Source organism: Thermoascus crustaceus (assembly GCF_041956765.1).
Source record: "Thermoascus crustaceus strain CBS 181.67 unplaced genomic scaffold VTN00scaffold_6, whole genome shotgun sequence".
NCBI classification, from domain to species: domain Eukaryota; kingdom Fungi; phylum Ascomycota; class Eurotiomycetes; order Eurotiales; family Thermoascaceae; genus Thermoascus; species Thermoascus crustaceus.
The window spans coordinates 310225-337903 of record NW_027192532.1 but is presented as its reverse complement, the minus strand read 5'-3'; the positions used below and the strand labels follow the sequence as shown (position 1 = coordinate 337903).

The 27679-nt window shown below is 51.6% G+C and overlaps 11 protein-coding genes across 11 annotated transcripts; 6 read left to right on the top strand and 5 right to left on the bottom strand.

Annotated features, from left to right (window-relative positions):
- Nucleotides 1–350: 350 nt before the first annotated feature.
- On the bottom strand, nucleotides 351–1865 carry VTN00DRAFT_8490 (uncharacterized protein; the record flags this gene model as incomplete). The annotated part of the gene is made up of 4 exons (XM_069435350.1): nucleotides 351–683; nucleotides 793–1396; nucleotides 1462–1711; nucleotides 1763–1865. The coding sequence occupies 4 exons, from the start codon at nucleotides 1863–1865 to the stop codon at nucleotides 351–353; spliced, it is 1290 nt and encodes a 429-aa protein (XP_069285305.1).
- A 787-nt stretch (nucleotides 1866–2652) lies between these two features.
- On the top strand, nucleotides 2653–4298 carry VTN00DRAFT_8489 (uncharacterized protein; the record flags this gene model as incomplete). Its single annotated transcript, XM_069435348.1, has 5 exons — nucleotides 2653–2667; nucleotides 2760–2942; nucleotides 3002–3748; nucleotides 3811–4003; nucleotides 4066–4298. 5 exons carry the CDS (start codon nucleotides 2653–2655, stop codon nucleotides 4296–4298), a joined length of 1371 nt encoding a protein of 456 aa, XP_069285304.1.
- Nucleotides 4299–4547: 249 nt separating this feature from the next.
- VTN00DRAFT_8488 (uncharacterized protein) lies at nucleotides 4548–5087 on the bottom strand (the record flags this gene model as incomplete). Its single annotated transcript, XM_069435347.1, has 1 exon — nucleotides 4548–5087. The coding sequence occupies one exon, from the start codon at nucleotides 5085–5087 to the stop codon at nucleotides 4548–4550; it is 540 nt and encodes a 179-aa protein (XP_069285303.1).
- Nucleotides 5088–5651: 564 nt separating this feature from the next.
- On the top strand, nucleotides 5652–6220 carry VTN00DRAFT_8487 (mitochondrial 54S ribosomal protein bL34m; the record flags this gene model as incomplete). Its single annotated transcript, XM_069435346.1, has 2 exons — nucleotides 5652–5731; nucleotides 5857–6220. 2 exons carry the CDS (start codon nucleotides 5652–5654, stop codon nucleotides 6218–6220), a joined length of 444 nt encoding a protein of 147 aa, XP_069285302.1.
- Nucleotides 6221–7439: 1219 nt separating this feature from the next.
- Nucleotides 7440–9124, bottom strand: VTN00DRAFT_8486 (uncharacterized protein; the record flags this gene model as incomplete). Its single annotated transcript, XM_069435345.1, has 3 exons — nucleotides 7440–7470; nucleotides 7530–8516; nucleotides 8583–9124. The coding sequence occupies 3 exons, from the start codon at nucleotides 9122–9124 to the stop codon at nucleotides 7440–7442; spliced, it is 1560 nt and encodes a 519-aa protein (XP_069285301.1).
- A 2320-nt stretch (nucleotides 9125–11444) lies between these two features.
- VTN00DRAFT_8485 (uncharacterized protein) lies at nucleotides 11445–14711 on the bottom strand (the record flags this gene model as incomplete). The annotated part of the gene is made up of 3 exons (XM_069435344.1): nucleotides 11445–11633; nucleotides 11695–13766; nucleotides 13817–14711. The coding sequence occupies 3 exons, from the start codon at nucleotides 14709–14711 to the stop codon at nucleotides 11445–11447; spliced, it is 3156 nt and encodes a 1051-aa protein (XP_069285300.1).
- A 1078-nt stretch (nucleotides 14712–15789) lies between these two features.
- Nucleotides 15790–18448, top strand: VTN00DRAFT_8484 (uncharacterized protein; the record flags this gene model as incomplete). Its single annotated transcript, XM_069435343.1, has 4 exons — nucleotides 15790–15951; nucleotides 16009–16504; nucleotides 16555–17578; nucleotides 17632–18448. The coding sequence occupies 4 exons, from the start codon at nucleotides 15790–15792 to the stop codon at nucleotides 18446–18448; spliced, it is 2499 nt and encodes an 832-aa protein (XP_069285299.1).
- Nucleotides 18449–18715: 267 nt separating this feature from the next.
- On the top strand, nucleotides 18716–20261 carry VTN00DRAFT_8483 (uncharacterized protein; the record flags this gene model as incomplete). The annotated part of the gene is made up of 2 exons (XM_069435342.1): nucleotides 18716–18848; nucleotides 18910–20261. 2 exons carry the CDS (start codon nucleotides 18716–18718, stop codon nucleotides 20259–20261), a joined length of 1485 nt encoding a protein of 494 aa, XP_069285298.1.
- Nucleotides 20262–20605: 344 nt separating this feature from the next.
- Nucleotides 20606–21269, bottom strand: VTN00DRAFT_8482 (mitochondrial 37S ribosomal protein uS13m; the record flags this gene model as incomplete). The annotated part of the gene is made up of 4 exons (XM_069435341.1): nucleotides 20606–20650; nucleotides 20770–21036; nucleotides 21157–21201; nucleotides 21267–21269. 4 exons carry the CDS (start codon nucleotides 21267–21269, stop codon nucleotides 20606–20608), a joined length of 360 nt encoding a protein of 119 aa, XP_069285297.1.
- Nucleotides 21270–21768: 499 nt separating this feature from the next.
- On the top strand, nucleotides 21769–22802 carry VTN00DRAFT_8481 (uncharacterized protein; the record flags this gene model as incomplete). Its single annotated transcript, XM_069435340.1, has 7 exons — nucleotides 21769–21882; nucleotides 21964–22041; nucleotides 22112–22128; nucleotides 22190–22293; nucleotides 22356–22436; nucleotides 22498–22561; nucleotides 22625–22802. The coding sequence occupies 7 exons, from the start codon at nucleotides 21769–21771 to the stop codon at nucleotides 22800–22802; spliced, it is 636 nt and encodes a 211-aa protein (XP_069285296.1).
- A 2414-nt stretch (nucleotides 22803–25216) lies between these two features.
- VTN00DRAFT_8480 (uncharacterized protein) lies at nucleotides 25217–27331 on the top strand (the record flags this gene model as incomplete). Its single annotated transcript, XM_069435339.1, has 2 exons — nucleotides 25217–25428; nucleotides 25504–27331. 2 exons carry the CDS (start codon nucleotides 25217–25219, stop codon nucleotides 27329–27331), a joined length of 2040 nt encoding a protein of 679 aa, XP_069285295.1.
- Between the last annotated feature and the right edge of the window lie 348 nt (nucleotides 27332–27679).

Here is a 27679-nt window from a genome sequence, read left to right as displayed (position 1 = left end):
ACTTTGAGCGAAGGAGCGCTTCTTCAGCTTTCTCGCTTCGAGGTCGAGGTTGGTTTATGAGGTGATGGCAGCAGAAACGATATCCCCTACTTGCCTTGCCTGCGACTCCATAACCTAGATGTCCTCTGCTTCTGTGTTAGCCTTCGTCCTGTTCAGATTTTCCCTTGGAAGAATTGGCAATTCGTTTTGGCTATCTTCCTTGCTTCTGTTAGCTTAGGATGACGTTCATACGATGTTTCCTGGGTCATCAATCCTTTTGAGTTGTGTTCTGTTGGAATGTTATTGTTCAGAGTATGATCCCTGTATACTCAAACTCATCAATAGATTGAAGGAAGATTTATAGTGCTCTATCAAGCGGTGGGCTTATCGAGTGCGACCCCATAGTCCATGAGCATCGCTGCCACTGACTCGTATCCCCTTTCTAAAGCAAAGTCCAGCGCATATTCCCCTCCATATCGCATCCTCAAGTGTGCGCCTCTATCCAAGAAAAACCGGACCACATGGGCCTGGCCATATTCCGCGGCTCTTTCCAGAGGATGCTGTTTCCAGTCCTGATGCAGCTCCGCCCCATGGTCCAGGAGGAGCTCGACTACCTGCAGATACCCACCACCTGCAGCCATGATGATCGGGGTGTCCCTGCAGTTACTGGTTCCATCTACGGCCGCCCCCCTCTGCAAGAGGAGCTGGACAGCCCGTAGTGTCCGTTAGCGGCGGCGCGCATCAGCGGCGTGGCTAAAGAATCTATGTAGACCTCAGGTCCACGGGCACACCTTTGTCAAGCAAAAGACGGACGGTGTCTGGCTGGCCCATCTCCGCAGCCACTTGCAACGCACACCCCCAGAGCTGTCTGAGCCATTGTTTCGGGATGCCGCTGAAGTTCCCGGCTTCGTTCAAAAGTCGCATCACGTTTGCATTGCCTCCATGGGCGTCGTTGACGATTGCGTGGCGGTACGAGTAGGTTAATCTGGAGACGCCGAATTCAGGCTGTAAGAGCAACCGCACCACCTCTTCATAACCACCGATGGCTGCGGCGTCCAGGGCCGTACGAACTCCCTCCTCACAGCAGGCTATGTGCATTTCAAGACCCCATGAGTTGTATGCGGTCTCCATGAGTCGTTCATCGTCCTCCGTTCTGGGATAGACACCATCATCAGCGTCCGCACCTCTGGCCAGCAGCAGGCGGACGACGTCAAGATTTCCTGCGGACGCGGCGGCGAACAGCGGTTTGCCAAAGACGTTATTCCCAGCATTGACATCGACGCCTCGCGCAAGTAGACTCTCGACCACGGAAACGTCCCCAACATACGCCGCTGCCGAGAGAAGGTGCTCAGGTGCGTGACTGGTCTGGCCTATGCCCAGCCGACTCGACTGGTCGAACGCGTACAATTTCAGATACCTAACATAGGTTACAGATTTCCGCTCGGGTGGTGTAGCCTCGTTAATAATCCCATTCCGATATACTGGGCCGCCGCCCGCGACACGGTAAGTGAGATTTCGAGTTTCCTTTCGTGTTGTTCGTCTCCTTCGTATTTCGCGACGAACTCATCTACCACTCGACCGAGGGTACAGACAAGATAATTATTGTCCCGTGCGCGATGTGCCAGAACCCTTCTCTGCAGGTGCCATGCGACCCAGGGGCCCCAGACATGGGGGCAGTAGTCAAGGATGCCGGTTATGCACGCGGCTCTGATAACTTCGCCATCGAAGAATTCTGGTACTCGTGTCAATGGGATTAGCAATTCAAGTGGGGTTGGAACTGTACTATTCACCAGTCGAAGCCTGGGTACTCTTTGGGCCCCCAGAACAATGACAGTCGCTTCGAGAATTGTTCGAAATACGTCGAGGGGTAAGTCGAGAAGCTCCATGTTGTCGTCATGCAGGATGTGATTTTCCTTTGTGGTCGAAGTGTCTGTTTGGAGGGACTGGGATGTTTCTATTTATGTTTCCTCCATGCAGTGAATGGACAAATCGTATACAAGGATTAGCCAACAGTGAATTCACTGCGCTGTAGGCAGGCATGGCGGAGTGTAATTAAGTCGAGATGTTCCCACATCCAGTTCTGGTAACCTTTCATGATAGTAAGTACGTCCTGTAACCAAATCCATTCTATGGAGAAGCAGAGTCTGCATGTTGACGCATGCTATCCAAGCATGTCAACTGGCTGATCCTGCAACAGCATTCTTCAAACATCACGATGGTAGAATCAGTATCCAACTTTAGGGACCAAGCCCTTAAACGTTCAGGAAGTCCTCACGCTAAACTCTGGGGACACAACCTAAACAGTTAGTGAGGTGGACTCATGCTTTCTTTGCTCTTTCACTTGAGTTGCATCATCGCACGCTGCATTCCCAGATGGTGCTGGGAATCATTCCCACACCTCCAGACATAATATGTAGCTTCAGTACCTCTTTCATGGAATAAAGGAATCCGGTCTAATTATATCCAAACGGCGCATAGCTGATGCAGCCGGTCAGAGTTGAAACGTCTTTGATGCAGGTCGGGGTCCGAAGGTCCCGCTACTAAGGCCACTTTGCACGCGCCGGAACGCGAGATCAGACAACCTCAACGCCCAGAGCAGCTCCATCCCTGCCGTCAAGTCAAGACAAGACAGGCGACGCTGGAGCACTCTACAGCATCGGTCATTCTCTGACCATGTATATCCTCGAGGTAAGATGAGCATGAGCATAACTCCTCTTTCTTTCTCCATTCTCGTGCTTCTTGAAGGTTGTCTAAACAGAACATGCTGACGGGACGGCCAGCAACTTGCCCGTCTCCTCGACCGGCCGTTCTTCCCGTGGAAGAGCGTGCTCGTGGGATTCTCCCTGGGCCAGTATATCCTGGAGGGACTGCTGTCATGGCGGCAGTACAAGGTCCTGCAGCGGACGAAGCCGCCCAAGGTGCTGGAGGACGAGGTATCGCAGAAGGTCTTTGATGAGAGTCAGGTGTGTTTTCCATATGGAATACTTTGCCATTCAATTAGTATATACTAACGGTTTTACAGGCATACGGACGCGCCAAAGCCAAGTTCAGTTTCATTTCGGGTCTCTACGGTCAAATCCAGAATCTCGCTTTTATCTACTACGACGTGCTTCCCAAGCTCTGGAGCTTGACGGGCAACTGGCTGGTGCGGTACTTCCCTGCGCGCTTCCAGGGTGAGATTACGCATACATTGGTGTTCTTCTTCGTCTTCAACCTGATCTCGACGGCTCTGTCTCTTCCCGTTTCGTACTACAGCACCTTCGTTCTGGAGGAGAAGTTCGGTTTCAACAAGCAGACGCTCAAGCTGTGGATTACGGACATGCTGAAGGGCCAGCTGCTGGGTATCGTTCTGGGTGCACCCATCATCAGCGCCGTGCTCAAGATCGTCCAGAAGACCGGCAACTCGTTCTTCTATTACCTGTGGCTCTTCGGTGTCTTCGTCCAGATCTTTGCTATCACCATCTACCCGATTGCTATCCTGCCGCTGTTCAACAAGCTCTCCCCGCTCGAGCCGGGCGAGCTCAAGACCGGTGTTGAAAACCTCGCGCGCAGACTTGACTTCCCGCTGCATGAGCTCTACGTCATCGACGGTAGCAAGCGGAGTGCGCACAGCAATGCGTACTTCTACGGACTGCCATGGAAGAAGCACATTGTCATCTACGACACGCTGATCGAGAAGAGTGAACCGGAGGAGGTTGTTGCGGTCCTGAGCCACGAGCTTGGTCACTGGAAGCTCAGCCACACTACGAAGCTCTTTGGAATTGCTCAGGTATGTTCCCGTTTCATTATAATATAGAGTATACTGAGAGCACCTAACTGACCGGATAATAGTTCCACATGTTCTACATCTTCGCTCTTTTCTCGGCCTTTGTGAACAACAAGTCCTTGTACCAGGCATTCGGGTTCCACGATGAATATCCCATTATGATTGGATTCCTGCTGTTCTCCGACGCTCTGGCGCCGATGGATGCCGTGGTCAAGCTGCTGATGAACATCCTCAGCCGCAAGTTCGAATTCCAGGCCGGTACGAAAATCCTCTCTTTCCCCGCACATGCTTTTTTGTGTAACGATGCTGATCAATCCCAGACGCCTTCGCTGTGAAACTCGGATACAACAAGGAACTCGCCCGGTCGCTTCTCAAACTTCAGATCCAGAACCTGAGCACCATGGACGCGGACTGGATGTATGCCAGCTACCACTACTCCCACCCGATCCTCCCCGAGCGGCTCGCGGCGCTTGGCTGGAAGGGCGGGAAGGTTACCGACAGCAAGGCCGAGGATAGCGAGAAGCCTGTTAAGGCTGCGGACCGAGAGCTGTAAACCAGCTGCAAAACTGTCTTGTCTATTTTATCTTTTCGGTGGTTAGATAAGAGTTGCATCTTTTTGGCTGCAGGGTGTATGAACAATTTTCATCATAGAATGCAAACGATATGAAATGAAAAGAGAATGTGATTTTCTTACCGACGCCAAAGCTCCAGTCCATCCGTCCCAAGTATAAATATCCGTAATAGCAAAGCGACATAGAAGAATCTTTTAGAAAAAAACCCCCAAATTCAAAGCACAAGCCCTTCACTCCTCAGCCTCCGCGGCCTTCGCCTTAGCCCTCTTCTCCGCCTGTCGACGTTCCTTCTTCTTGCGCTTGCGCTCCTCCTTGTCGATGCCACCCGAGGGCGCAGTCTCATTATCAACCTCCATATTATCCTCCGTGTTCTTGCCATTCCCACCATCCGCCTCATCCTGCTGCTCCCACTTCTCACGATCCTGCCATCCCTCCCCACCATTCACTCCCTCTTGCTGCTGTCCATCCTGCTGTCCACTCTCTTCGTCACCATCACCACCCATCTTCGCAAACGTCAGATCCCGACCCAGCACCTCGCCCGCCAGCCCGGCCTGGACGCGCTTCAGGTTGTGCAGGATGAGGTTGGGCGCCGCGGCGGTGGTGTGGGAGACGGGGCCGTGCTCGGAGACGGTCGCGTTGGGCTGGAGGGCCGGGTCGCTGGCGGCGCGGGCGAGGTAGGCGGCCAGGAAGTCGTGGGCGGAGGACTGGGATATGGATTTTGTGGAGAGGATGGTGGTGGGTGGGAGGGGGGAGGGGCCGGTGGATGTCATTTTGTTTTGTTGCTTTTTGCTTTTCTTGCTCGATCTCTTGTTTGATTTTTTTTATATTTTTTTTTTCAATCGGATATTGTGGTATTTGATTTGTTCCTTTGTGAAGTTCTTCTCTAGCAGTTTGCTCAGTGTTGAGAAATTTCAGTGATGTTCGAGGCAAGAAATAGATCGCGATTCCGGTCTGGTGGGTGGAGGTTTTTTGTTCGCTGCTGAGACAACACGGACGTCGATGAGAGAGGGACGGGGTATTTATTTATTAGTACCCCAGTTCAAAAACCAAATATCCAAGTTTCGAACAGAATAATTTTAAAATAACAGAGAATCAAAGGCGCTGTCGAAGAAGGAGAAACGCCGTTCTCCAACTTTTTCCGGGTCCGTGCATGCGGCTCAAAAGGTTAAGCCAAACCGCCGGCACTGGTGGATTTTCCGCCGAACGAGAGAGAACGACACCTCCAGCCCAGAACGTCTGATCACATTGCCGGTCCATTTATCTCGTCTCCAGCTGGCAGTCCCTGGACGAGAGAGCAATTGAATCATCTTCCCCGGCTTAACAGTTTTAAAACCATGCTCTGCCTCCGGTGCTGCAGGGCCCTGCCCTCGGCAGTCAGAGCGACGGCTACGGCTGCGCGGCCACAGATTGCGAGGTGAGTCCTAGATCTGACATCCAGACTGTTGTTGAATTGATATACCTCCGAGGTTGTCAATTGAAATCCATGTATATTTCTCCGGTCAAAGAAAACCACACGGCTAACCGACTTAAATGCAACAGACTCCCCTCACCATCAGCATCATCCGCAACAACCCGCACATTCTCCTCCCTCCTCTTCCAACAACAACAACCATGCCAACAATCATCCCGCATAAGCTCCCTCCTCCGCACATCTCCCTCCTTCCCCTCCGCAACCACCACCACCTCCTCCAGTCTCATCCCGACACAGACCCCCGCACAGCAGCAGCAACAAGCTAGAAGCTTCTCCGCGTCCGCCTCCCTCGCGGGCAAGCGCAACACGTACAACCCCTCGCGGCGGGTGCAGAAGCGACGCCACGGCTTCCTGGCGCGGCTGCGGTCGCGGGGCGGGCGGAAGATCCTGATGCGGAGGCGCGCCAAGGGGAGGAAGTGGTTGAGTTGGTAAACAGCAGTAACGAAAAGAAAAGATGAAATTCGGAGTCCGGGTCCCGTATCTATGGGAAGAAGAGTGAATTCGAGGAAAATGAAAGGCATCCTGGATTGATGGATGGATGAACTTCAATATTCTATCTATCTAGGGAATATTTCCCAATCCGAGCAGTGGGAGGAAGGAATCTTGAAGGAAGGAGAATATAACGAGGTCTGATGATCCTTCCCTCCTGGCAGGTCATGACGTCGAGGTAAAGAAATGGGGAAGAAAGGGGCAAAAAAAATCAATCTGACGGAAAGAGAAAAACGTCTGTCTGCATTTGTACTGTACCGCGTTGTAACTGTACTATAACTGCTATTCTAGACTCTACACATGATCATCAATTGGAAGATCCCCATCTGAGTTCTTGAGCTTCCATTTTCCTCGTGATTATTGGGGTCCACTGGAAATTGAAAACTATATGGTTAGAGTCTATATCATGTCATGTGTCTATCTACTCATGCTGAGTATACACGACCTGACTTTCCGTGTGATTAATGGGCAGTTCAAATCAGATATAAGGCTTAGTAGCCAGTGAATATGTATGATATGGAACGAAATGCCCTTTTTTTTCTTCCCCTTCTATTCTTTCTCATCCTCGTCTCATCTCATCTCATACACTCATACATACATACAAAAACGTTTAAAAAAGGAGAAAATGAAGGGAAAAAAAGTAGAAAAAAAGTAGTAAAAAAAGATATATCTGATCAATCCCGTAACTAAGTCCGTTCATTCATAGCAAAATAAAATAAAAAAAGAATTAGAAGAGGCTTGAACCTCTCCCTTTCTACATACATACACCTCGATCAGATCAATCAAGCCAAGTCAAGTAAGACCTCTCCTGTACTAAAATACTGAGCTTATATTTGCTTTACGCCCAACCCATGCATGCATGTGACATACATCCCCGTTCATGCAAAAGATGCGTGAAGATGATGAAGGCCGTGGGGGCATTCCTCTTTTTATTTTCTCTTCGTTACTTTTTTCCTGGGAATCTCTTTCTTTTCTTTTTTTCTGCTGCTTCTGTCACACCCGAGGTTATGGCTGAAGGGGACTGGATGGAGTTATCGAGATGGTTGGTGGTAAGATGTATGTGCCTGACCCCTTGTTCTCGACAACTGTCCTGTCCTATCAGCTTTCTACCTCCTGGGGTGGAAAGAAAGCCGGGTTACGTCGTGAGGAAAAGTGGACTTGTTTAGTCCATGATCGGCTCGAGGGTGTTTCCGCTGGAAGAATGATCAGTATATAGAATCATTGCAAAAAATATATATGATAGGGTACTTACGCGACAATGTTCGCCCATCCGATCAGACGCCAGTGCTTGTCGATTCTCCGACTGATGGCGATCTTCTCTCCAATCTCGGTACAAGCCGGGCTGGTCAAGCTGAGCTTGGCAGCGTCGGCCTTGACACCCATAACCTTGGCACCGGTGGCAGTAGATCCGATGTTGACCATAAGAACCTCGTTCTTGGACAGCTTGGCGACCTTGGCCTGCTTGCCGTCGGCGGTCTTGACACCCAGCAGACGGCGCAGCAGGAAGTAGTTGACCTCCAGCTCGGTATAGATGGCGGGCAGCTTGCCACGGAGACCCAGGACGAAACCGACGAGACGGTCAGCACGGCACAGCGTGGGGTCGACGCGGGTACCGACACCGATCAGACCACCGGGCACGGCGAACTTGAGGTCGTTGTGCTCCGCGAAGAGGGAGACGACCCGCGAAAAGATGGGGCGGCACTGGATCTTGCCGTTCTCGTCCTTGGTGACCAGACCGGGACGGATCTCGATCTCGTCGTTCAGCTTCAGCACACCTGTCAGGATCGAACCACCAGCAACACCACCCTTGAGTTCCTCGATCTCCGCACCGGGCTTGTTGACGTCGAAGGATCGAATGACGATCATGTGAGGAGGGGCAGTGAAGTCGCGGACCGGGACAGGGATGTGAGAGACGAGGTACTCGTTGACAGCATCGATGTTGTACTTGAGCTGGGCGGAGATGGGGATGATTGGGGAACCATCTGCAACAGTACCCCGGATGAACTTCAATATCGACTGATAGTGCTGCAGGGCGCCGTCCTCCTTCATCAGGTCGACCTTGTTCTGTAGGATGATGATGTGACTCAGCTTCATAATCTCGATGGCAGCCAAGTGCTCCGAAGTCTGCGGCTGCGGGCAGCTTTCGTTACCGGCGATCAGAAGGAGGGCAGCATCCATGACGGCAGCACCAGACAACATGGTACTCATGAGAATATCGTGTCCAGGGCAGTCGACGAATCTGTTCCATGTGAATCAGCAAAACTCCTCTCTTGTCCATATCCAACACAACACCGGGCTTCCTTACGAGACGTGTCTCAGCAGTCTGTATCGTCCTGTGCATCCTTCTCTCTCACATGGCGGGTCGATCTCCTTCTCACTCTTGTAACTCTTGAAGCACGTCGGCCGAGGGCACTCCTCATTGTCGCACTTGTAGATCTTGGCGTTGGCGTAACCCAGCTTGATGGTGATGTTGCGCTCCAGCTCGTTCTTGAAACGAACAGTCTGCACCTCCGAGATGGCCTTGACGACTGTCGACTTTCCGTGAGCGACATGTCCGATGGTACCGATGTTGATAGTGGCCTGGCGCGCAATGATCTCGGGAGACAGAGGCGTCAGCTTCGACAGGTCGATCGTGGAGGGATCAGGCTGCTCGGGCAGCTCTGGACGCTTGGGCTGAGGGGCCGGCGGGACACCAGATGGCTTCTTCATCGCGGACTTGAGGGGCTTCTCGGTGGGTTCCTCCTCCTGCTCTACGGGCTCCTGTTCCTCGATTTCATCGCGCTCGTCGTCCATGACAGGAGAGCCGGGACGGGACTCGTCGTCAGAGAAGTCGCCGTTGGTAGCCATGGCTGCAGTGTGATGTCGCGTTCAGCAGCGGCTGGTGTTTGGTGCGGGAGGGGACGAGGGGAGAGGGCGTGTCGTGAGTCGTGACGCTGAAAATTGCTGCTTGAACGGAGGCGATATGATATGGCTCGGCGGTGGGGTTCGCTTTGTGCAGTGGAGTGCGGTGGGCGGCAACCCTGGCTAGGTCCGCAAGCTGACGGGTTCACTGCAGCAAAACTGCAGCAAACAACTCTCTCCTGTTTGGAATAGCAGCAGTTTGACAGAGAAAAGAATATATCAAAGTGTCAGCTCAGCTCACTTTTTACTTTTTCATTTTCCCCTACTTTGTGATCTGCACGCCGTTCTGCATGTGACTGGCCAGCAGGGACTCCCCGCCATTCACTCACACTTGACTCACCAGGTACCCTGGTTTACAATAGCTATCTGATGATGTATATGCTATTAAAGTTGTTGTCATGTATCCAGCAGACGTTGATGTCTGGATCCTGAAGACATGGTTGAACTGGAAACTATAAAGCTGGGCCCTGGAACGTCAAGAGACCCCTCTATGAGCTCAAACCATAAGAGTCATCTTTTGACTAAATGACTATGTCTTGATCTGAACCAGTTCAGTCTTCTCAGCTATGATCATTGCCTTAGTTCTCCTTGGCAGCTCAATCTGTGCTTCAAAAAGATCACTTTTGCCAGCTAACCTTCAGAACCCTCCGTCGAGTCAGAGTATCCTAAGCATCGAAGCATTTTGTCCACCAAGCTGCTTGCTGCTTCCTAAGAGAGAAAAATAAGCCGTTTCAATAGGATTCACGACGGTGTCGAAAACGTTGAGGACTACCGTCCAGGAGGCTACCATCCAGTACATCTCCATGACCTTTTGATCAGAGATACAAGGTGATTGCAAAGTTGTCGTACGGTCACTTTTCCACAGTGTGGCTTGCAAGGGACCAGGTGCGATATCATCATCCTCTAAAAGCTATCGACTTCGAACACATGACTCTCGAAATCCAACACTTTTCTTTCATGGAGTCCAACTGCACGTTGCGTGATCCTCAAAAGCAGACGCCTCAAAAGACAGCAAAAAACTTTGCCATTCCCCTGCGTCTATCGGACCCCAGTGATGACCAACATCCCGGCAAGAGACATGTCATGACATTGCTGGACCATTTCGAACATGTCAGCCCCAACGACACCTACCTCTGTATCGTGATACCGGTGATGATGTCGCGAACTCGTAACTATGCAAAGGAAGCCACGCCAGGCAGAGTATGTACGCGCTATCTCCGAACAGATCCTGTTGGGCCTGGACTTTCTTCATGGACTGGGGATCATCCATGGTGGTAGGTAGGCTTGCATTTCGGGGAGATTGGTAACACTGCGGACGGCAATTGGGCTAACATATCGATAGACCTGAACCCAGCGAAATATCTTGTTCTCTGCTGCTGGGGCTACTATGTCTGATGATGATATCTCTCTGCAATCACCCAAATACAGTCCCGTCAACTGGCTTGAAGGAATCGAGGTCGATGATAGTGTCCCGCGGTATTTGATGGTTTCTCAAGGGTTCTGTGGTACGCTGGATAATGCGGAATTTTCCAAGCTCGTGGCTAAGATTGGTGATATGGGTGGGGGTAAAGAGTTTTAGTTATTTATTTTACACATGCATATAAAGACGCAACAGCCACATGGAGCGACCAGAGTGACCAGCAGCCAGTAACACCGATGGCCCTGCGTTCCACTGAACTAATAACAATCCACCGAAACCTCCCCTGGGATGCTAGTATCGATATTTGGACTTTGGGCTTTGGTATGTTGTCTCCCCAACGCCTCGAACGAACCCCGGACCATTACACCATCTAGTCCTAGTATGATATGGAGATATTTTACTTAGAAATCAATCTGCCCCTTTTTCCTTTGCTTTGCTTCAGCTTGACAGCCGAACAGATTGCCAAAGAGCAGGAAGACTTTAATAAACAAGGTAATCGATGACGATGATGGTGATGGTTATGAATGCTTTACTGCTCTTCAGGGGTTTGCCCTCTGACTTTGGCGCTGAGAATGTACAGCGTCTAGCGTCGTTCCTTCGGTCGATGTTACAGCGGGATCCAGGAATGCGGAAACCGACTACCGAGTTGCTTGACCATCCCTTTCTAGTAGAAACCCCTATCTATTCAAGGGAAAAAAAGGTTTGTTAGATAGCCAGGAGGCTTGATATAAACGCCCGACAGCTACACACAACATGGTAGAAAGATATGAGGTAGTTTTGTCCCGCAAGAAAAAATTCTATCTATTTCGGGTTCCTTTCACATGTATTCTATGTGAGAGATATATTTCAAATGTCATCATCGTCGTCATCGTCATCATCATCCTCGGATCCGCTTTCGTATTCTTCGTCGTCGTCTTCTTCCTCCGACTCTTCTTCCTCGTCTCCGTCGAGTTTCAGTCCGTAGTCGTCCTCGAAGTGGTTGAGCGGTTGTACTTCTGGCTTGAATCCAGAGGACTCCAGGCCCTTTTTGATTGTCTGTGCAAGAGGGTTAGCGTGTACGCGGAATCACTTGAGGCATGTTATAGGAAGTTCTTACCTCCTCGAGGAGTGGTGCGCAGGTCACCACCATGTTTGCTTTATCAGGGGAGAACAGAGGCAGGATGATGTCCCGAAGAGCCTCCTTGACCTCATCGACACTGATCTCCCGGACTCTCTTCAATATCCTCTCCTTGTAGTCGCTGGGCAAGTTCCGCACGACCTGTCGGATGAAGCTGCCCTGCGCCGCGTTGGCTATGGTAGCCTGCTCGTTGGCAAAGCTAACGACGATGCTGCTAATCGCGCCTTCGAGCATTAGTGGGTCGAACGGAGTGGCGCCGGAGAGATGGTCCTCGACGATCTTCTTGCTTGCCTCGAAGGCCTTGTGGGCATTCGGAGAGCGGTATACGTCGAAGTTGACGAAACCAGTGTCGACGTTGTAAGCGAAATTCGTACCGTAAGCCAGACCCGTTCCGCGTACGGCAACCCACAGAGGACCCTCGACGGCGTTCATATATGCAACCGCGACAAGCAATGCTGGAAGCTTGGGGTGATCGTAGGAGTCGAGACCCCTGGCCGTTGCATAGGCGAACGAGGAATCGATGGTAGGCATTGGAACAACATAGGACAGCTTGCCCAAATTCTTCCCTGCTTCATTGAGAAGCGCCCTCCGATTTGTTATGGGTTGAAGAGGTTTGCTAGTATCCAAAGCCTCGACAAACGGCTTCCACGACGAAACCGGGTTGGAAAGCTTCTCAAGATCAGCGATGACGAGGATCCGGAAGTTCTCGAATCGGAACAGCGCTTTTCTGATCTCCTCCATGCGGGAGACGACCAGCTCGGGCTGGTTCGCCAGTAGCTTCTTGATACGCTTCAGGTAACGGGCCTTCACCAGAGTACTTCTGGCACGGACGATGGACTCGGGTGAATAGTGTACCATGACGAACACGGCTGCAAGCATGTCATCTCCGCTTCGTTTGGCATCAGGAACATCTGCCAAGAGCCGAGCCGTGATGGCTTTGAGTCTCTCGACATCAAAAATCGAATTCCACATGAGTTCCTTCAGCCAGGCAATTGCGGTGCTATATTTCTCCAGTTCAACCTGGAAAGATATCCGCAGCATCTCGGAATTGCCCATATTTCTAGCTCCATCCATGCCGTATCCAACTGTGTCCCTTTCTAGCTCGACAACGACTTGTTCGAATTCAATTGTCTTGCCATCCCGGCGAATTGGAAGGTTGAAGAAAGCTTCTGTGAACACAGATAGCAACGGACGAAGCTCGACTGGGACAGACTTGACAGAAATGAGGAGAGACAGCTGGACAAAGCTGCTGGGGATATGCTCGAAGTGGACGAAGAGCGGTACATCCGAGCCGTCAGCATCCACAAGCTTCTGGATTTCGTGATCTGGTCGTCCAGCTTTCAACGCGGCGCCAGATCTGGCTGTAGTCGTCTTCACAAAGTGGATCGATTCAGTGCTAGGGATCTTGAACTGTTCAAGCATTTCCCGAGGTATTTCCTTGTCGTTTTCAGCCTTCGCTTTCTCGAGCTTCTCCGCCAGCTTCTTTAAGCCTTCCTCGCCAAGTTTCTTCTTTTGTGCCGCAACTCTCGCCTCCTCGTCGGCCTTCAGCTTTTCAGAGAGCTTGGCAGATGGGACACCGAGTATGGAGATGTGAGGCGCGTCGGCGATCCATTTCTTAATGAAATCTCTCCATTGGCTTTCACTCCATGTCTCCAACTCGTCATACTCCTTCAGAGTTGCAACGTCGAGCATGGTCGAGCCATCTCTCTTACCGAACAGGAAGTCGGATATGACATACTCCGCAAAGGAGGTTGCGGAGCTTTCAGTGGAGAACTTCCAGCTGCGCTTTTGGCGCCGGATACATTCATGTAGATAGCTCATATCAAGCGGTTTCTCCATAGCGTCCTTCAGTACCTCGAAGAATCTCCTCTCCACCTGCTTGAGCTTTTCGGTTTCAACGCTGGTCAAAGTGAAACGAATTTCAATGTTCGAATGGTCTTCAGTGGCGTAATAAACGGCACTACAAACCTGCTCTTTCTCAACCAGAACATTTTCCAGAAGAGTAGCAGATGAGCCTGCAAGGTATAGCAGTACCACTTGGACAGCACCACCTAGTGGATCATCAGTGACATCCTTAGAAGATCAGGAGGCGAATACTCACTCAGCACCGGATCCGTGCAGTCTGGTCCCAGGAATCTTATTTCAATTTCTCCAGAAGACTCGTCCTCCTCAGGGAACTCTACAGTTTCTATGATGGACTTCTCAAGAGGCGGAGGCTGGCGAGACTCTACCCAAGGCCGCTTGAAAGGAGCCTCTGGACTGGGAATAACATCGAGAATGGTACTCTCGAACTTGTCCAAGGTCTCAAGCATATTGTCGTGATCGACCTCTCCAGTGATGATTAGACACAGATTCTTGGGCTGGTACATCTCACGATGGAACGCGCGGATTCTCTCTGCCGTCAGAACACGCAGTTGTTCCATCATCCCTCCAGTCTCATATCGGAAGCCTATTCCTTCCGGATAAAGCAATCGTCGAGCTTTCAAATCGATCAGTTCAGCAGCATTGTTCTGCACTCCTTGCATTTCGGAGTACACAACTCCTGCATCATGTCCAGTGCCATCAATATGGTGCACTTCAGTGTAGCAGCCCTCATCAGTGAGGGTAGGCGCGATCACATGTTCGAGGTACACCGGTAAAAGCTGGGCGAAACCCTCCCAGCCAGCGGTATCCAGGGTATAAGCTGTGTGGTCCGTAGCTGTCCAGGCATTGGTATTCGAGTATGCTCTTGTTGCTAGCTTGTCGAGGAAGCCCTTGTAGCGATAGTTTCTCGATCCCATAAAACATAGATGCTCCAAGGTGTGTGGAGCGCCGGAATCATCGTGGATCTCCGTGGCGAGCACAAAGTAGCCAGAGACTTTCGGGCCCTTTTGGTCGATGACCACTACCCGCATACCAGTTCTCTCCGATTCATACTGGGTGAACTCGCTAGGCGAGTAATCAGGCTTGAATTTCTGAAGCAGCCTAAAATGGCCTTTCTGGCCTGTGGAAGGCATCTTGGACTGAGCTATCCACGAGAAACTCACGTGTTCCAGGAAACCGGCAATGGGACCCCGCCTCAAGCTGAAAGAACTGGTTGTTTGTCAGTTGCAAGCTGAATTGACCAAATGAATGGTCATATTGTACAGAAGACGTGTCTTGAAACATGAAACGATGGAGCAGAAGCATGTTTTTGCAGACTTGGAAACATAACAGATATCAATAATCTGTGGCAGCAACACAAAGGTTCCATGCTCACAAAGAAGCAAAAGGGGATATGCACCCGTTCCATAGCTGACTCACGAGCACGAAAACCAGAGGAAGGGAAGAGAGGACACAGAATAATCTATATCCATAGCGCATCTTGCAGGCGCATGTTGAGAAAGTTCAGCGGAAAGTCAAACGAGTGACGTACGGGAGGGGCAGAATTTTAAAAGATATGCCATGATTTTACGATCGTGAAATGATGATACTCACTTGGACAGAGCAGCTGTTTCCTGGCAGCGGTGTCGCAGGGAGAATCGACACAGCACGACGAATTTCCTGGGCGGTGCACAACCCGGATAGGGCTTTAACGGTCGTGTCGAGTGCCAGTCTTGTTCATCTGCCGTTTCGGTGTTGGGTTTAGAGCCCGTTACATAAAGTTGGCTGGATGATCGAATAGATTTCGTGTTCTGCCAACCCCGCCGTATTTGTAGCCAGCCTCGAGCCTGGGAAGAGCCACAGGCATCAACTGTATACGATATTAATATCTCAGTATTATAGTTTGCTATTTTCTCTGTAATTCCTACAAGTGCGGCTTTCCGTGACAAGAGGGCCAATAATACGCTTGTGCGGGCGGTGACGCCAAGTCACATGGCATGAGCGCATCGGGGATTATGGACAGCTTAGTAGGACAAAGTAATTGCATGCTTTACAATTAGAACTCCACAGCGACATTTCAACAATCCCTCAGAGTCGCACAGTTTCCCCAAAGTCACAATTATTACGACTCTCCTCACCCGCTCCCTGCGAACGCGCGAGTGACACCTAGCACTGCCGATTGCGCGCACGCTTTACGAACGGTGAGCTCTTGCGGATCGGACAAGCTCCAACATGCCGCCGAAAGCTTCGGAGGACGAGCTGTGCCAGGCATTGCTGGAATTTGTAACGGATGGGACGTATCCAGAGTCGGAGGACGTGGTTGCATCGGAGTTTCCTGCGTCTGCTGTCCCTGACGAACTGCAACGTATATCAAAAGCGAGGGAGGAAACGGAGGTTAGACGAGTCGCTCCTCAAGGAGATCACTGCCGCTGACTTTTATTTTTTACGAAGAAAGAGATATGTCTGCTCAGCCAACGGAACGCTTCAGATGTCGACGGATGGATTTCGCAAGCGAAGCAGCTCCATGCAGATATTGAACGGTCCAGACTGACCGCGCGGGAGATTGTCGCGCAGCATGAGAAAACCAAGCCCCTCCAATTGAAAGTCGAGGACGCCTCAGCGAAAGTCGAATTAATAAAGACTGAGATCGCCTTCAACCAGGCCGTGACGGAAGCGCTAGAGGATGTGCAGAGGCTTTGTCTCCAACTCGACGCTGGACGGAGGGCCCTTGAAGATGGGAATATCATGGATGCGATCGGATCGGTCGAGGCTACGGAGAAGGCAATGGAGATGGTCGCCTTTTCAAGGAATACAAATGTGGCCAGCGTACTTTCTGAGAATACGTCTGGGCTACGGCGGTCTATTATCGATTCTCTTCTTGTGCGCTGGAACTCGCAGGTCAAGATAGACAGGAAGAAAGGCGAGTTGGTTATTACGGATCAAAAAGGTAGGACTTTTCGGTCAAAGCCGTTTGATCCTTACTGACAGAACTACCAGACGATTCTCTGGAGCATACTATTGCAGCGTTGTTGCGGCTGGACATGCTCCATACTGTCAATGAAACCTTCCAGAAGGACTTGATTGCCTCCATTATAAATCCCATATTGCTGCCTAATACCTCCGGACAAAGCCATGGAGTATCGGTTGGGGAATTCGGTATTCGACTTGAGGCGCCATCACCGAAGGGGCCGGTATCTGAGGTATTTGATCGCATTGTTCAGGTCCTCAGTTATCTTCGACAGCGTTTACCAAATTCAATCTCCGACCCTCTTTCGGAGACCATTATTCCAGCCATCTCATCTAAGCTGATATCCTTTTGGCTTTCGCCAGCTATACCAACCGATCTTGATGGTTTGAGTGGATTCGAAGACAGTTTAGACCGTGTTCTTGATTTTGCCCGCACGGTTGAGTCATTCGGTTGGCGTGGACAGGAAGAGCTGGTCTCTTGGGTCAACCAAGCTCCGCGTCTCTGGCTTACCAGACGACGAGTTGACTCATTAGATCAAGTTCGGAGGGTCCTAGCCGCGAGCCAAGGCACGACGAAGAAGGTTGAGAGGGTCGAAAAGGAGAAAGTATCCAGTAATGACGAAGTCTTGCTGGAAGGCGGTTCGACTGAGGATTGGGATGCCGGCTGGGGAAATGATAATGAGGATGAATCGACCCACGCTGCTCAGAAAAAGGATGCAGATGACGACGAAGATGTCAGCGCTTGGGATCTCGATGTTGAGACTGAGGAGATAAAGGAAGAAAGCAAGCCCGCTGCGACTGAGTCTACCGAAGACGATGGCGCTGGGGACGCTTGGGGTTGGGGCGATGAAGACGAAGATCAGACAACTGATAATGTGCAAGAGCCCGAACCTTCCGCTGCTGCGTCGAAGCCAGTAAACGGCCAAAACGGGACGCATCCTTCTCAGCGTGAGATTACGTTGACGGAGTATTACACTGTGACTGATATTCCGGATTCGATTCTCGCAATTATCTTGCGACAAATTACCGATTCCAAAGCCATTTCGCAACCTGAGTAAGTAAAGCTGGCCCATACCTTGTCTGTGATTCAACTGATTTTTGTATTAGATTCGCAAAATCCCGAGTCGCCTCTTCCGGAGCCGGTCTCCTCGCCCTTCCAACGTTGATTCTCGCCATGTTCAAAGCTACAGCACCGTCTTTCTACACCTTAAAACTCAACTCTGGGAACATGTATCTCTACAACGACAGCATGTACTTGGAAGAGCGGCTACGTAGCGTCATCGAGGAACATCAGCTCACGAGGCTCGACCCCGATGTAGAAGGTCTTGACCGGTTCGGGAAACACTCATACAGCAAAGAGATGCAGACGCAACGAATCATAGTCACCGACCTTCTTGACGGCGCTCAAGGTTTCACTCACTGTTCCGAGCAGCCTTTCCTCGGCAATTGTGAAAACGCCATTAGTGCGACTGTGGACAGGATCCGGGATGTCTATAAGGAGTGGCAGTCGATCCTTTCCCGGTCCGCTCTTCTTCAATCCGTCGGTTCTTTGATATCGGCCGTGATCAATAAAATGATCATCGATATCGGAGACCTGGGAGATATTTCAGAAGCGCAGTCGCAACGACTAGTGTCATTCTGTAACCAAGTATCCAAACTCGAAGACCTCTTCATGCCAGAGGAGAGGGGCGAGACCGAGCCCGTGTCGATGGCAGCAGTCTATGTTCGAAACTGGCTGAAATTTCAATACCTGATCAACATCCTGGAAAGCTCGCTGGCTGACATCAAGTTCCTTTGGACCGAGGGAGAATTGCGACTAGAATTCTCTCCTGAGGAGGTAATAGACTTGATCGAGGCGCTGTTTGCAGAATCGGAACATCGGCGGAGGGCGATTGCTGAGATTCGAAGAGCATCAAGAGGGTAATGATTGATAGCATAGTGTAACATATCATGAAATACCATATAATCTACATAATTATAATGATGAATATTGGCCCTCGTTACATTCTGACCCTATCCAAGTGTGTTTGAGCGGGCATCGAGCGGGGCGTCGCGCAGGCGCCCGCTCCGCCTTTGCGCAAGTGGCCGCAGCGGCCGCCGTATTTTTTTCTGCCCGTACTTTGAAGCTGCGATAGCTTCAGGTGGAGGATCTCACAGCACGTAAAGAAAACCACAGTCTCAACTTTTCAATATGAATGGGCTGTCTAGTACTACGGCAGCGGCCTCAGCTGAGGCCACACAGAGGCAGGTCCGACTGCAACTCTCAACGAGGGACCCCGACATTGCCTTGCCTGAAAACACCGGACCTATTCTCGTCCCCACAGGTAATCGCAATTGCTTTTCTTGCTCTTAGACGCTGTATGCTGATATCTGTCTATTCAAAAGGTCTGCGAAGATATGCGCTCTCTACGCTTGTGAACAATCTACTCGGGAATGAAAAGCCAATCCCATTCGAATTCTTAATCAATGGAACTTATCTCCGAACTTCGATCGACGAGTATCTGACTGCGAACGGCATATCTGCCGAAACGACGCTTGATGTTGAATACGTGCGGGCGTTGATACCTCCACTTCATGTCGCATCGTTCCTGCATGACGATTGGGTGAGCTCGGTCGATGTGCTGTCTGCGACGTCGCCGGCCGCGCTTGCTGCTGGACAAGAGATTTCGCAAGGACAGGAGAGGATTCTGTCGGGGAGCTATGATGGATTGCTCAGAGTGTGGAATATGTCGTCGCAGACGATTGCTGTTTCGCCTTCTGCTGGCGACGGGGGTCACACCTCCTCCATCAAGGCTGCGAAATTCGTATCGCCAACTCAGATCGCGTCGGCGGGGCTCGACAGGACGGTGCGGTTGTGGAAGTACTCCGAGGAACCAGATGGCTTTTCTGCTAAGATCTCTCCTCAACTTGAGCTTTATGGACACAAATCGGGTGTGAACTCGCTGGCGGTGCATGCGCCTTCGAGTCGCATCCTATCTGCTTCGTCTGACAACACCGTCGGTTTCTGGTCAACAAAGAAATCAGATGCCCCGGCTGCTCCCGAGAACCTGCTTCCTTCCAGCGCCTCGAGAAGCTCAAAGCGGCGGAAACTGAACTCCTCCGTGAGCACCCCGCAACGGGGCCCGCTTGCGCTCATGAATGCGCACACCGGGCCAGTCTCTGCGGCCATCTTTGACGCCAAGGACTCCACGGTTGGATACTCGACGTCGTGGGATCACTCGCTGCGCACTTGGGACCTCGTCACGGCTGCCCTGGTTGACACTCGGACGACCTCCCACTCTCTCCTCTCCCTCGAGCACCTCCCCGAACTTCACCTTCTTGCGGCCGGAACGTCCGCCCGACACATAACCCTCATCGACCCTCGCGTATCTGCAACTACCATCTCCGCCATGACGCTTCGAGGCCACACCAATGCGGTTGTGACCCTCGCGCGCGACCCGCATAGCACATACGGACTCATCAGTGGCAGCCACGACGGTACCTGCCGGATCTGGGATGTGCGGTCCACAAGAACGGAGAAGGACGGTGTTGTTGGCGAGAGTATCTACTCGATTCCACGGAAGAGTCTCGAGGAGGAAGGCAAGGCGGACGCGAAGCGTGTTGGCGGAGAAGGTGTCAAGGTGTTTGGTGTCTGCTGGGATAAGACGGTGGGCATCGTTAGTGCGGGTGAGGACAAGAGGATCCAGATCAATCGCGGGGAAGGGGTCTTATCAACGAACGGGGCTTCCGGGAAATAAATAAAGAACGGTAATGGCGTTGTTTCTGTCACGAATGGTTTAAAAAGTATATTACGCTGTTTGTATACATTTGGGGCAATTGGTTTTTCATACTGTATGCACTACTGTACTTATTTGTTTCTCGAGCTTGAGGAATGGATACATATCTCAAGTGGAATCAAATATTTGAAAAGCGGTATCTTTTTCGCATTTCCGACAATGTATAATACATCGTAAAAGAGTCATAAGTATCAAACGTGGTAGTATCAAGACATGTAATAGAACGCCTTCCCATGCTCTCCGCCAGCGACAGCAACCAGGTGCGAGCTGTTTGAATAATTCCATCAGATGGCACCTTGCGTCGATCACAGTCTTCTCTCGACACGGTTGAGCTTGATCGCCGTTTTGATCTGAAGACAAACCAAGTCAGCACATATCCTTATCACAATACAGTCCAACAATCCCATTGTTCATATCCACCTAAAACCAACCCCAAAATCAAGATCAAAAATAGAAGAATAGAACCCACCTGGCTCCTCGTATTCTGTCCCCGCACGGGCAAGCCCAGCGCGTGTCTCCGTCCGCGGTACGTCCCCGTGTCCCTCAACCGCTTGATGTCGTCGAGGACCTGCCGGCGGAGGTCGTTCTCGATCTTCATCTCGGACAGCGCGGCCGTGATGTCGAGCACCTGCTTGTTGGCCAGCTCGCCGACCTTGCAGGTCGGGTGGATGTGGAAGCGGGCGAGAAGGCGCGCCGAGGTGTGAGGGCCGATGCCGAAGAAGGATTCGAGGGATTTCTAGATGTGCGGTAAGACAAGCGGGTTAATAATCTATTGGTTTATTCAATCGGTGAAGTGACTTCAATTTAGGAAGAATATGGAGGTGGGACTCGGTATATGCGGTTCAGTATGGCATACCTTGACGAGGTTCCGCTCAGGGAAGTTGACTCCCAGAATGAAGACCTGTAGAAGATATTGATTAGCACTGTCATTCTTCTCTATTGGAAAAGGTCCAATTGCGCACATACCATCTTGCCGGCTTGGAATTGATCCTCCTTTGCTCAGCTGTACTCAACCCTGTCGTCCCTCACTCGATATGCCGCCGTATGGAGATGTTCGGAGCGCGGGAGAAAATCGTCCCGCAACAACGTTTCTCCCGGTCGTCCCTCGTTTGGGGTAGAGTACCTTTTTGAAAATTAAGTTCTATTGCCGATTTTGGTATTTAGCGTAATTTTCGCTTATTTCTACAGCACGTGATTCAAGTTTCTTAGGGATATCGTCTTAATTCGCCATCGCGCGTTTCGGAAATTCGTAAAATACCAAGATATAGCTCTTCAAGGGCCTGGGCTGTCTCAGCTAGCTTCTCCCCAGACCCGTCGCCAGGGCGCGCCGCGCAAGCTGGCCTTACTGTACACTACTTGATTCTCCTCCGCAAGCTCCCTTCCGCTTCCATTCTCTCTTAACCAGACATCATCAACCAATTTACCAAGTTAAAGAGGAGCTGGTGCAATTGATACGATACAACCCGAGATGAATCTGAGGAAGCTTTTCCTCTCCTTCTTCCTCATCGCCGTCGTCGGCTTCGCGTTGGTCAACGCGGAGGAAGCGAAGAAGGAGCCCCGAGGACCTAAGATCACGAATAAAGTATGCGGGTTCCATTCATTTAATTAGACATAGAAGAAGAAAATAAACGGGCTTATTAATTAACTTGTTTGGCTGATATAGGTCTTCCTTGATATCGAACATGGAGGAAAGCCGCTCGGAAGGATCGTGCTCGGATTGTATGGCAAGACTGTTCCCAAGGTGAGCGGTGCTAAATAATCTCCTTTTTCGACTTACGGCCAGAATACTGATTTGATTTTGTCTCCTGCAGACTGCTGAGAACTTCAGGTGCGATGATGGATCTATGGCATTATTCCACTTGAATACCCGCTGACTGAGCGTCGTCTAGAGCTCTTGCTACCGGCGAGAAAGGCTTTGGCTACGAAGGCTCCAAGTTTCACCGTGTCATCAAGCAGTTCATGATCCAGGGCGGTGACTTCACCAAAGGCGATGGTCAGAATACTTTGGCTTTCAGCTATAATGTTTAGTACAAGATGCTGACCGTTTGTTCGAAGGCACTGGCGGCAAGTCGATCTACGGCGACAAGTTCCCGGATGAGAACTTCAAGCTGCGCCACACCAAGAAGGGCCTTCTCAGTATGTTACGAGTTCTGGGAATTTCTATGGTGGATCGGATGTCGCTGACTGACTGCGATAGGCATGGCCAACGCCGGAAAGGACACCAACGGCTCCCAGTTCTTCATCACCACTGTGCTTACTCCGTTCGTATTCCCCAGATCTGTACATCCGAATATGATGTGAACAAAAGCTGATCATCTGAATAGTTGGCTCGACGGCCGCCACGTTGTCTTCGGTGAAGTTCTCGAGGGCTATGATGTCGTGGAGAAGATCGAGAACGTGCCCACAGGCCCAATGGACAAACCTCTGGAGGAGGTCAAGATCGTCAAGAGCGGAGAGCTCGAGCTCGATGCTCCAGCCCAAGGTAGCCATGAGGAGCTCTAGACCCCGCGTCGAACACTGCTTGCTTGCTTGCTACACTTGAATTACTGATGGTTTGAAAGCTCCCCACGACGGACCCGCAACTCCAGCGGCTGACTCCATAAATTCCTCAGCTTCCGTTGAACCGGCGTATGGTGCTTTATCCATTCCGAAGGTAGCTATGCTACTTGGTGTCGTCGCCATCGTTGTTGTTGTGCTCAAACGCCGTGGACGGAATACCCTGAGGAGTAAGAGTACTGATGACAAAACCATGGTCTAGAAACAACATGTATAAATATAAGCGTATATACTAGAACCAGAAGTGTTCTTTGTATTGGATCGTGTACCTGCAGCCAGAACAGTAACACCGCATAGAGATGTAAAATTCCTGCATATCATATCGGCGTTTTGCCTTGAAGGTAAGCAATGGTGCAGATGTATATGTTGGATGTATAAGCCCTCTGATAAAGGACTGCATCTTATCAGCGCATTGATATCAGATAGATCGGACTTCGATAATCGAAGTGCCGTGCCCCGTCCGCGGCGCGCGCTCCAGATCGCCGCCCGGTGCTCCATGATAGCCCAGAACGGCGTGGCAAAACCACCCATAGAAGCACGTGATGATATCAGGTTATCATTGGGCAGTTTAATTTTCCGACGACTTAGGCACGCCGTCCTGATTAGTTGGACGCAAAAGCAAGATGAATGGGGTTGGAACCTGAGATCTTCCGTCGAAAACAAGGATCTTGGATTTGCCCCCCTCCTCCGGGTGAACATGGTTCAGTGTGACGACAGAACCTCAAATCTTTTTTTTTGGCATAATAGGTCGCAGTGCATCACCTGCGAAAAGAGCGGTCGCAGCTAGTAGATCTAAAGCATTCCGCCGCTAAGCCCAAGACAATGATAATTATGATTATCATACCAGAAATAATTGGATAGTTACCTGCTATGCTACAGAAATAGCACAAAAGAGGGAAAGAAAGAGATGTTCCCTCGAAAGTACCTAAGCATCGATAGCGCTAAATCTTTTACAGCCTGTGGAGTTGCTGATCCTGCTTCCAACCATGGAAGCGGACACAGCGCAGCGCAAAGACATCTCACGAGAATCGTATACTATGCCTCGAGAGTCGAGACGCGCCGAGGTCTAAACTCGTTCCAGACCCGGGGGGGGGCCTTCTGATAATGGAGACATCCTCCGGGTCGTCTGTGAGGCAACCTCCGTATATGTAAAACTGCCTAAGTTGACTTGGAAGCGGTTTGGGACAGTGACGAATATACCGCACTGTTCAACGTCAAAGCACCTGCATGAGTAGATTGTAGATTCGTCTGGGGCTGGATCGTGAATAATCTGCCTGACTGGATATGAGTCGTTCGGGTCATCTGGACGAGATCGACTGTATCCGTGACTTGCTGGGTTCCGGGTCTAGGCGCGTAAGGCTGAGTTGAGAATTAGAGATCGAGCGACCACTGGAAGGTACTCCGAGGTATCTGGGTAAAGTGAGGCTTCCGCGAAGACCAACCGTGAGTCAGGGAAGAAGGCAGAGCTGTTGGGTCAAGCGTATCCGTGCGGGCTACGGGTGATGGATGCTTGTGCTTTTTTCGATAAGGGTAGGGTTCTTCTCGGATGGACGCGCGTGATGTCCGTTCGCACATGCCAGTGTCATCGATACCGGATTCTGCTGTGAGTACGAGGGCCGGGTCTGGATAAAAGTCAGTAGCGGCAGTCAACGGAACCTGGTCCAGAGGTGGCAAAAGCCCATCCTCGTCCTGATGTGCTGAGCAACGGAGAGCGTGGAGAGAGACCCAGCGGCGGAGCAAAATTCTAAGGGCAGCCAAACAGCGCCGGGGAGAAGGCGAACCCCAGCCCAGGCCAGCCTGCAGCACACGACGCTCAACCACTTGTCGCCTTCGCCTTTTTAAAACCTCCTGCTTTGCGCCATCCTCTTCCTTCAACCTCTTCCATCCCACAAACCCTTCTCAAACCCCTCCCCCCAACCTCCCACCCCATACTCTTCCTTTTTATCTCCCATCTATTGTCATTTTTCTTTTCCTTTTCTTCGCAAGCATAGAGTTTAGGTCTTTGGGAGAGTTTTTTTCTTCTCTGCTCTCTCTGAGGTCTTTTTCTGTGTTTTCGATCGCCACCTGACGGAGAGAGACCGAGACGTTCCACCAACCTTCTCGTCGCTCTCTTTTTTACCTGCTACGGTCTTGTATAGACTTTCCTTACGCGTTCCCTACGAGTCCTTGACGATTTCAAGTCCTGCTGCTTGATCATCGTCACTCATTTTACCACGCGACCGGTCACACATCTGAAAGTCTTCACCTTTTACCTGTACGCAACACTCGCCGCAATCTCTCTCTCTCCAACCGAACTCAGACGCTGAACTGAAACCCTCATCCAGTCCTCTACAGAAACGATTCCTGAGAACTTGAACACCATGGCGGACAGCTTGAAGATTGGGAACCTTTCCCTCAACGACTCTCAGCATGCGCCTCAGCCTCACACCACCCAGTCTGGCCGTGCGGCCTACATCCCACCACACCTGCGTAATCGCCAAATGGGTGGTGGCATGGGCATGGACGGTGCTACCCCTCCCCAGGGTGGTCCTCAGGGTGGTCCTGGAGGCAACGCCGGCGCTTGGTCTCATGGGTATGTGCTTCACCGCCTTCTTCTCATCTGTGTTCCTCAAGTGATATGGACTGAGACTAACATCAGTTGAAACAGACGCGGCGGCGGCGGCGGCAATTGGGCGAACGCCCCTGATTTCCAACCCCGTGTGAATGGTAACGCCAACTGGAGTTCCCTTGAAGGTCCTCGTCGCCCCTTCGATCCAAATGCTTACGGAAACCCAGGTCATGGAGGCCACGGAGGTCACGGCTCGTACGGCGGAGGCTATGGAGGTGGTTCTGCCCGAGGATCCGGAGACGGACAGTGGCGCGACGGCAAGCACATTCCTGGTCCTCCCAATGCCCGACTGGAGCGCGAGCTTTTCGGAAACCCCAACGACGCGGCGAAGCAGACCACCGGTATCAACTTTGCCAACTATGACGATATCCCCGTCGAGGCGTCCGGCCACAACGTCCCCGAACCCGTGAACGCGTTTACCAACCCTCCCCTGGACGACCACCTGCTGTCGAACATCAAGCTCGCTGGTTACAAGACTCCTACTCCCGTCCAGAAGTACTCGATCCCGATCGTGATGAACGGCCGTGACCTGATGGCCTGTGCTCAGACTGGTTCCGGAAAGACCGGTGGTTTCCTCTTCCCTATCCTTTCCCAGGCTTTCCAGAACGGCCCGTCTCCTGCCCCTGCTCAGGCTGGTGGTCAGTTCAGCTATGGCCGTCAGCGCAAGGCCTACCCGACGTCCCTGATCCTCGCTCCTACTCGTGAGCTTGTTTCCCAGATCTACGATGAGGCTCGCAAGTTCGCCTACCGCTCTTGGGTCCGTCCCTGCGTCGTGTACGGTGGTGCGGAAATCGGTTCTCAGCTCCGCCAGATTGAGCGCGGTTGTGACCTGCTGGTTGCAACTCCTGGTCGTCTTGTAGACCTCATTGAGCGTGGCCGTATCTCTCTGGTCAACATCAAGTATCTGGTGCTTGACGAGGCTGACCGCATGTTGGACATGGGTTTCGAGCCCCAGATTCGTCGTATTGTCGAGGGCGAGGATATGCCTCCTGTGAACAACCGCCAGACTCTCATGTTCTCGGCCACCTTCCCTCGCGACATCCAGATGCTCGCTCGTGATTTCCTCAAGGACTACGTGTTCCTTTCTGTGGGTCGTGTTGGTTCCACCTCCGAGAACATCACCCAGAAGATCGAGTACGTTGAGGACCACGACAAGCGCTCTGTCCTGCTCGATATCCTCCACACCCACGGAACTGCCGGTCTCACCCTGATCTTCGTCGAGACCAAGCGTATGGCAGACTCGCTGTCTGATTTCCTCATCAACCAGCACTTCCCCGCTACGGCTATCCACGGTGACCGCACCCAGCGTGAGCGTGAGCGTGCTCTCGAGTTCTTCCGCAACGGACGTTGCCCCATTTTGGTTGCAACTGCCGTCGCGGCTCGTGGCCTCGATATCCCCAACGTCACTCACGTCATCAACTACGATCTGCCCACCGACATCGACGACTATGTCCACCGTATCGGTCGTACCGGTCGTGCCGGTAACACCGGTATTGCTACTGCTTTCTTCAACCGTGGAAACCGCGGTGTTGTCCGCGACCTGATTGACCTCCTGAAGGAGGCTCACCAGGAGGTTCCGTCCTTCCTGGAGAACATTGCCCGTGAGGGAAGCGGATACGGTGGTCGCAGCGGTCGTGGAGGCCGTGGCCGTGGTGCGAATGCTACTCGTGACATGCGCCGCATGGGCGGTGGTGGTGGTATGGGTGGTGGCGCTCCCTCCTACGGAGGCGGCTTCGGAGGCCCTGGCTATGGCAGCTATGGCGGCGGCGGCCCTCCATCCTACAGCGGTGGATACGGAGGTGGCTACGGCGGCGGTGGTTATGGAAACCCGTCCGGTGGCCCTACCGGCCCATCTTCCTGGTGGTAAATCAGTTGTGGTCTCAGACGAGGCCATCGAGTCTGGTTGTCTCCTTTCCGACTTGTCACTTTTTGACGGATACGATCAGAACGACTTCCTGAGTCTTATTTTCCCTGCGGTACTCAGGACCGGCTTTGTCACGACCGCAACGAATTTCCTATTTGCTTCGATACGTTTTATTGCTGTGTGCATCATTTTCTGAAGTTTCTTTCTTTCTTTCTTTTCCCTCTCTTTTTCCCTTCCATTTTCCTTTAGAGATGGGCTTTCGATGCAGTCCGATATCTCCAGCTGCTCCTAGGTTACAGGGTTGTGTGGCCTCGAGCGTCGTCATCGGCATTGCATGAATATCATAGACAG